The sequence below is a fragment of the Euleptes europaea genome, chromosome 14, assembly GCF_029931775.1.
Source record: "Euleptes europaea isolate rEulEur1 chromosome 14, rEulEur1.hap1, whole genome shotgun sequence".
Classification (NCBI taxonomy): domain Eukaryota; kingdom Metazoa; phylum Chordata; class Lepidosauria; order Squamata; family Sphaerodactylidae; genus Euleptes; species Euleptes europaea.
Window position 1 is genome coordinate 3,460,896 of NC_079325.1, and position 7,734 is coordinate 3,468,629.

The window sequence follows — 7,734 nt, forward strand, 5'->3', positions numbered from 1 at the left end:
GAAAAGTGAATGAGGGTGTCACTACCACTGGACACAGAAACTGTAAACAAAAGGAAAGGCTGTTTAGAAAGATGTGTTGGGGGTTCCAGGGAATCTTTCATCCCACCCCACCGGGCAGCCACAGCTGAGGTCTAAGTCTATTGAAAACTTCTTGACAACCCTCCCCCATCTAACTCCTGTTTCTCCCTTCATTTATTACAACTACTGTAAGCAGCTGACAGGTCGTTATTGTTGTTATTATTATTGGCACAATGTGGTTGATGGAGCTCTACCTTTCACCCTTGTGGTTTTCTTTCCTTCTTGGTGATTTTTTTCAAGGGGGTGAAGACTCAGCAAACTCAAATAGGCCCCCTGCGCTCCAAGTAGTATTCTCATTGCCATGATTTGGTTTGAGCTTTCAAGTATCATGATCTTTCTAGTATGTGTAATTGTCTTCTCCATGTTATGCTGGTTCTAACGCTTCCTACATGTTTATGATACATACCCTCAAGTCACCTGGATAGACATCACTGACTTTAGCAATATTACTGCAGAAACATCCTTTAAAAAGGGAGGATCATAAAGACTGCCTTCTGAAAAGCACTTCTTACCTTTCCTGCCCTCTAAAGTGCTGTTCACATCTTGATAGTAAATGACAACAAGTTTGGTATTTGGTGACAGGCCAGCATAGAAGACGTATTTGTTTAGACCAACAAAAGTGCAGCTCAGAAAAAATGACAGATTCATATCCAGCTGTCATGAGATGGTATTTTAGGGATCTGGAGGGGGGGAGTGAAAATGTGCTGGGTCATATGGCTAGGACTGAAGTCAGAAGAAATTTTCACCCACAGCTTTACTACCAAACCTGTTTCCTCTTTCTTATCACTTTTCCTTTTTTTATCTTGAATCAGCAAGTTTTAGATTCAATTTATTAATTATATGGCAACTGAGGAGTGGAGTAAATGAGTAATTGGATGTCTAGTAGTTGGAGAAAAGGCACAGTTAAAACAAGAACCTGAAGGATTGCCTCTCAATATGAGCTCACGTGCCAACTTAGGTCCGCCTCATGTGCCCTGCTGGCTGTATCCTTTTCTCAAAAGGCATGTGCATCAGTAGTAAAGATTTGTGCCTCTTCGCTTGCAACTCCAGTTTTACACAATGTCCTTCCAGAGGACATGCAAAAGACACCTTTTAACACTGGTGTTTTGCGGGGCTTGCAAAACTGCCTTTTATTAATTATTCTTTTGCCCAATTGCTAGTTTTTTTTATTCAGGCATTTGAATTTTTAGATTGGGTTTTGTTTCTGTTTCTTTTGTTTGTTTGTTTTTGTTTTGCTTTTAATAGTGATTGATTGTAAGCAACCTTAAAACTTTGGAAAGACATGGTATAGTTTTTATTTTAATAAACAAGCATATTAACAGGCTCATATCAGAGATGCAGGGCTGGTTGACCAGAGAACATTATGCAGATTAGAAGTAGCAAACAGGTGGTGATGATCAATGTGGCTTGTTGAGAGAGGAATCTCAAGAGTGAGCAACATTTTACAGGAAGCCACAGCTATCATACTTGTCATGTGGATTTAAGTACTGGGATATGACCCATCCTGCTAGAATGTGCCAAATGGCATAGCTGAAGATGGCTATGGAACAGCATAAAAATAGCAAAGCAGGGTGGACACTAGCAAAGATGAAGTATTAATGGTGGCGAGGTGATTTTTACTTGCCTCTCCTGACTGAGGGTTTAAACATGTTTCTATTAACGCCTTGGACTGATAAATTAAACAAATTATGGGTTTTTATTGGATTTTAATAGAAATGTATAGATAGTGTAATGTTTTTAATTTATTGTATGAGATTGTATGTGATTGTTGACAACACTGTTATAAGCCACCCCAAGCCCAACCTTGGTCGGGGAGGGATATAAATTTAATAAATAAATAAATCCCAATCTATGTTGGCACCTAAAATTTTAAAATATATTTTTCCAGACTAAGTGGAATCCAGCAGTGACTCTGCTAATGTTAGTATCTGATGGTGACTTACAATGCAATCCTATGCAGACTTGCCGTAGTTTGGATCACTGAAATCAGTGGGCTTAGACTGGAGTAACTCTGCATAGGATTCTCTGTAAATGATGGTTTTAACATGCCAGCTGCACCAGCAGGGAAGAAAAGGAAGATGAGGGGAAGAACAGGAGTAATTATTAGTCATGGGATTATTTTGTAGAAGAAAAGATGGAGGTAGGTGAATGTGAAAGCCAATGTGTTGTACTGGTTAGAGTATCCAATGAGGATCTGGAAGACTCAAATTCAAATCCCTACTCTGCCATGGAAGCTCGTTGAGTGACCTAGTTAGACACTCTTGGCCTAATCTACCTCACAGGGTTGTTTTAATGACAAAATGCAGGTGAGAATGAAGTAAGGCATTCCGGGCCCCACTGGGGGAAAAGACAGGTTGTAAATTAAGAAAATAAACAAATAAATAAGAGCATGCATACACATAATCTTGGTTACATAACCTCCTAATCACACTAAACGTACTATTTTGAAATTTCTGCACTCTATAAATATAGGAATATAATACAATTTTTACACTAATATATAATAAGAAAACTTACGCCAATCATTCTCTCTGTCTAAACCACCTGTCTCAGGTTGAACTCAGGCATTTCCAGGTAAAAGGATCAGGTAGTTTATTTGAAAGACTCCCTGGACGGCATCTGCCAGTCTGAGTAGACAACACTGACCTTGATGGACCAATGGTCTACTTCAGTATAAGGCAACTTCATGTGTTCACATATACCTCAAAGGACTGCTGTGAGGAAAAATGGGATCACCTCATTCATGTAAACTTCCTGAAGTTCCTCATAGGAAAGGTGAGATAGAAACGTGAGAAATGAATGAATACTGGCATTGTCCTCACAGCAGGTGCAACGATAGCATCTGTGCAGAGCTTCAGTACGGCTAAGAAAGCCCAATAGTATTTGTACATGATCCCTGACAATATGTGTAGTAGACTGAAAGGAGACGCCTCAGGGCTTGGCATGCAGTCGCAGGGGGCCACCATGAGAGTGACAGCAGAGGCAGAAGGAGCCTGGCTTGTTGCTTTGACCAGACCCAACAAGTTATGCCACTATTATTTACTTCATTTATACCCCACTTTTCTCCCCAATGGGGACCCAAAATGGCTCACATCATTTCCCTCCACTCCATTTTATCCTCACAACAACCCTGTGAGGTAGGTTAGGCTGACAGAGAGTGACTGGCCCAAGGTCACTCAACAAACTTCCATGGCCTGATAAGGATTTGATCCTGGATCTCCAAATCCTAGTCTGAAACTGTAACTGCTACACCACACTGGCTCATGTGTACCTCACATGGTTGTTGTGCTGTTGTGTATCCAACACAGTGAAGTCTGGCTCACAAAAGTTCATGCCACAAAAACTGTGTCCGTCTTTAAGGTGCTACAAGACTCTCCCATGATATCACCTGTGAGGGATCTGGCTCGTGCTCATGGTGGTAACTGCCATGCGCTTGGCTGGCAGTGTTCAGGGGCTATGACAAGAAAGTGACTCCATCTATCCACTGTGCAACTAGCAATTCTTACAATCACTGGTCTTGTCTGAGAGGATTTCCTGGGTCCTCAGATGAGGCGACATGTGCTCAGGATCATAGAATCATGGAGTTGGAAGGGGCCATACAGACCATCTAGTCCAGCCCCCCTGCTCAATGCAGGATGCTTCCCAACGATGGCAGCGGTTGAGGCATCCCTTATTTATTAATGATTTATTTATTTAAAACATTTCTTAGTCGCTTTTCTCCCTTGTGGAACTCAAGGCGGCCTCCCACATGCATAAAACATGATATTCCTTCTAGGGAACTAAGGATGAAAAGCTGCTTACTAGTGTAACAGGCTTTCAAACGAGAGTCAACAAATTTGTGGAAGAATCATAGAATCATAGAGTTGGAAAGGACCACCAGGGCCATCAAGTCCAACCCCCTGCACAATGCAAGAAATTCACAACTACCTCCCCCCCCACTGACCAGAAGATGGCCAAGATGCCCTCCCTCTCATCATATGCCTAAGGTCACAGAATCAGCATTGCTGACAGATGGCCATCTAACCTCTTCTTAAAAATCTCCAGGGAAGGAGAGCTCGCCACCTCCCGAGGAAGCCTGTTCCACTGAGGAACCGCTCTAACTGTTAGAAAATTCTTCCTAATATCTAGATGGAAACTCTTTTGATTTAATTTCAATCCATTGGATCTGGTCCAACCTTCTGGGACCACAGAAAACAACTCATCACCCTCCTCTATACGACAGCCCTTCAAGTACTTGAAGATGGTTCTCATATCTCCTCTCAGTCTTCTCCTCTTCAGGCTAAACATCCCCAGCTCCTTCAACCTTTCCTCATAGGACGTGGTCTCCAGACCCCTCACCATCTTTGTTGCCCTCCTCTGGACCCGTTCCAGCTTGTCTACATCTTTCTTAAATTGTGGTGCCCCAAACTGAACACAGTACTCTAGGTGAGGTCTAACCAGAGCGGAGTAAAGCGATACCATCCCTTCGCGTGATCTGGACACTATTCTTCTGTTGATGCAGCCCAAGACCGCATTTGCCTTCGTAGCTACCGCATCACACTGCGTTGGTTGTGGTCCGAAGAGAAGCCCGCCCATGGCCGTTAGCCACTCTGGAGAGAGCCAGACAATGCCCTGGGATGGCAATGCTGGGGGCGATGTGGGAGCCCCCAGAGGGGCCGGGGCCGGGCCTCCGGGCCCTGCTTCCGGGCCTCCTGGGGGCCATCAGGTTGGCCACTGCAGGAGCCTTTGGCTCTGGCCCAACATGGCTGCCCTCAGGTTGTCCTCTCCCTCGGCCAGGAGCCCCACCTGAGGCCAAAGACCCCTCCGCAGCCGGAAGGGAGGCGGCCCATTGGCTGGGATTCGTGAGGCGGGGCTGTCAGTCCGTCTGCGGGGATCCCGTTGCCATGGGAGCATCTGCGTTTGGGGGGGGTGTCTTTCACTGCCCCCCCCCCCGTTGAGGGCTCGTGGGCACTGAGGGACACGAAGGGTCTGCAGCAGCCGACGCCGCGAGGGAGGGGCGGGGCGCGCGGGCTGCCGAGGGGCGGGGCCGCCGCGAACGTTGGGCTCGTCCGAGGTGGGGGGGGGAGGATTGCGAGCGACCCCAACGGCGTTTCCCGCTCGCGCTCTGCCGGGCTCTGATTGGCCGAGGACTCCGCCCACGCCCCATCCCTCCCTCCCTCCCTCCCAGCTCGGCGGCTCGCGCTCGCCCGCCGCTCCTGCTCCAGCGCCCAGCCGCGCGCGCGCCCCGTCTATTGCAATGCACGCAACGCAACGCGCACGGCCAAACGAACGGGGGGGGGGGGTTTTGCACCCAGTAGGGGCTTTTTTTTTTAACTGCCCCCCCTCCTCCTCCCCCCCCATCGCCATTCATCTCAGCTTCACCTGGTCCCTTGGCCCAATTTTAAAATAAACCCAATGCATGCATGCTCCCCTCCCCATTTTTTTTCAGTCCCGGGCTCACTCTCTTTTGCACCCCACCCCCCGGGCTCTATTTGCAAAATGCATTCCTACCCCCACCCCCACCCCACGCGCACTCTTCCTCTCCCCGCCCGGTTGCAGCGTTTGCAAAATAGTAATTGCTAAAAAGGCGAGCGATCGACGGCCCCGGTCTGTTATTGACTGTGATTCTCCAACGGGAGGAGGGGGGGGGGAGAAAAGCCGCCCCCCCGGTCTGCTGCTTGCATCGCAGGGCGGCATCGCGCACACCTCGCACGCAGCATCCTCCTCCCGCCTCTCCCCATTGTCTGCAATTGGCAACAGACACAACCGTTCGGCATCGCACCGTCGGGCGGGGAGGGGCGCCGCGAGGGGGGGGGCGCTCATCTGCCCTGCCTCCCGTCGCACCTACCCCCCACCGCCCCCTACGCCGTGCAAAGTTCCCCCTCCTCCCCCCATGCCCTTGGTTCACGCCCTGCTCCCCCCTCCCACCCTCTCCTGTCAAACTGCACCGTCTGGACCAGCTTTTCCCGGCTCCGACCCGCCGCATCCCCGCCCGCGGGACCGGGCGCGCTCGTGTGAACGGAGACGGCGTTGCCGCGGGTCACGACTCTGCAACCGGGGCGAAAACAACACGCCCCGGATTGCTTCGTTTTTGCAAAAGTCCGGCTAGGCTGAAGGTGGGAGGGGGCGCCTCGCCATTTAAAACAGAGGACCCCTCCCCATTGTTTAGATGGAAGGTGCTCGCTTGGCTCGAGCCCAGCAAAGATGCGCGGGAGACCGGTGGGGGGGGGACCCCCGGCGGCATCCGCCTCCCCAGCCCGCTGGCCCCACGCCGGCATCGGCCATCCGCAGGCGCGCAAAACGGAACGGGGGCGCGGGGAAAGGGGACCGGCCGGCCGCCCGGCTCCAGCCCCTCGCCGCCGCCCTCCGCCGGACCCCCGGCCGGCCACGATCCGCAGGACCACGCGCAGACGGGCCCCCTCCACCCCCTCCGCCGGGGTGCAAAGCCTCCCCAGCAGCCCCCCCTCCCCCGTGCACCGCTCTCCCCCCAGCCCATTTGCATCCCCCCCCCCCAGCCGAGCCAGCCCTGCGTTCCCCGCTGCGGATGGAGCCCGGCGAGCAGCAGCGGAGCGAGGCGGGCAGGCGCGCCTGCAAAGCCCCGCGCCCGCTTTGCAAAACAGGATTTAAAAATGAAATAAACAAATCGTCATCCTCGTACCTGCGGTCCCAAGGAGAAGCAAAGTCCAGATGAGATCCCGGCTTTGGAGCATTGTAATCTGCAGGGCGGCGAGGAAGTTTCCCTTGCAAAATAGATTTTTGCTTCTTCTCCCCCTTCCAAAGCAACCCGGTGGCTGGAAATTCAGGCAGGAAATTCAGAGGCGAGGCAGAAAGGTGGGGAGGGAACCCGATTCCCCCCCAAGCGGTGGTTTTATTTTTTTTTTAATTTGGGGGGGGGGTTGGTGTTTTTTTGGCCAGCTGCTTCCCAAGCTGCGACCAGGAGCTGCTCAGAGAATGAGTGACAGTCCCAGCCTCAGCACACGGGCACCACCAGAGATCCCTGCGCCACCCTCGATCCGCCTTGGAGGGTTTGGGAGAGGGAGGGGAGGAGGCGCCGCACCTCACTGTGTTCTTCCACCCAGACTGGCCGCAAATAGTGCAGCATCCAAGGAGTACCGGAGGGGGGGGGGCGATGAGTGGGAGACAGGAGAGGATGCAACCGCCTGGAAAATACGGCCTGGGCACCGCAGGATCTGGAGCTCATGGCAGTTGGTGAGGCTGTTGTTGGTTTTTTTTAATTGCCCTCTTGCAGAATAACATGCATCGGTGCTGTGTTTGGTTAGGATGCTGTTGTTATTTCCTTTTTTTTAAAAAACACACACAGAGAGAGAAAGAGCGGCGGGTTGATACTCTTGGCCAAACTGTTTTGGGAAAGTCAAGGAATGTTGTTTGTTTGCAATCAGATGGTTCATTTGTTTTAAATCTAGCTTTGTTACCGAAGCAAAAGCCCAAACAGAAGCAATCAAAGAAACCAGCCCCTAAACAAAAGCAGGCTTGCCATCCTCCAGGTGGGGCCTGGAGATCTCCCAGAATTAAAACTGATCCCCAAATGGCAGAGATCAGTTCCTCTGAAGACAACGCCTGCTTTAGAAGGTGGCTTCTATGGCATTATACGCCCCCTGAGGTCCCCTCCCTAAACCCCTCCCTCCCCAAGCTCCACCCCGAAATCTCCAGGAATTT

The 7,734-nt window shown here is 50.7% G+C and overlaps 1 protein-coding gene across 6 annotated transcripts in view; it reads right to left on the reverse strand.

The window, feature by feature from the left end:
• The window catches only part of NCAM1 (neural cell adhesion molecule 1), a 239,684-nt gene extending 232,905 nt beyond the window's left edge, over positions 1–6,779 (reverse strand). For all 6 annotated transcript variants that reach the window (XM_056859993.1, XM_056859994.1, XM_056859995.1 and 3 more), the window contains exon 1: positions 6,716–6,779. In XM_056859993.1, the coding sequence (XP_056715971.1) occupies positions 6,716–6,767 (52 nt within the window). In that variant the 5' untranslated portion in view covers positions 6,768–6,779. The remainder of the gene's footprint in view (positions 1–6,715) is intronic.
• Between the last annotated feature and the right edge of the window lie 955 nt (positions 6,780–7,734).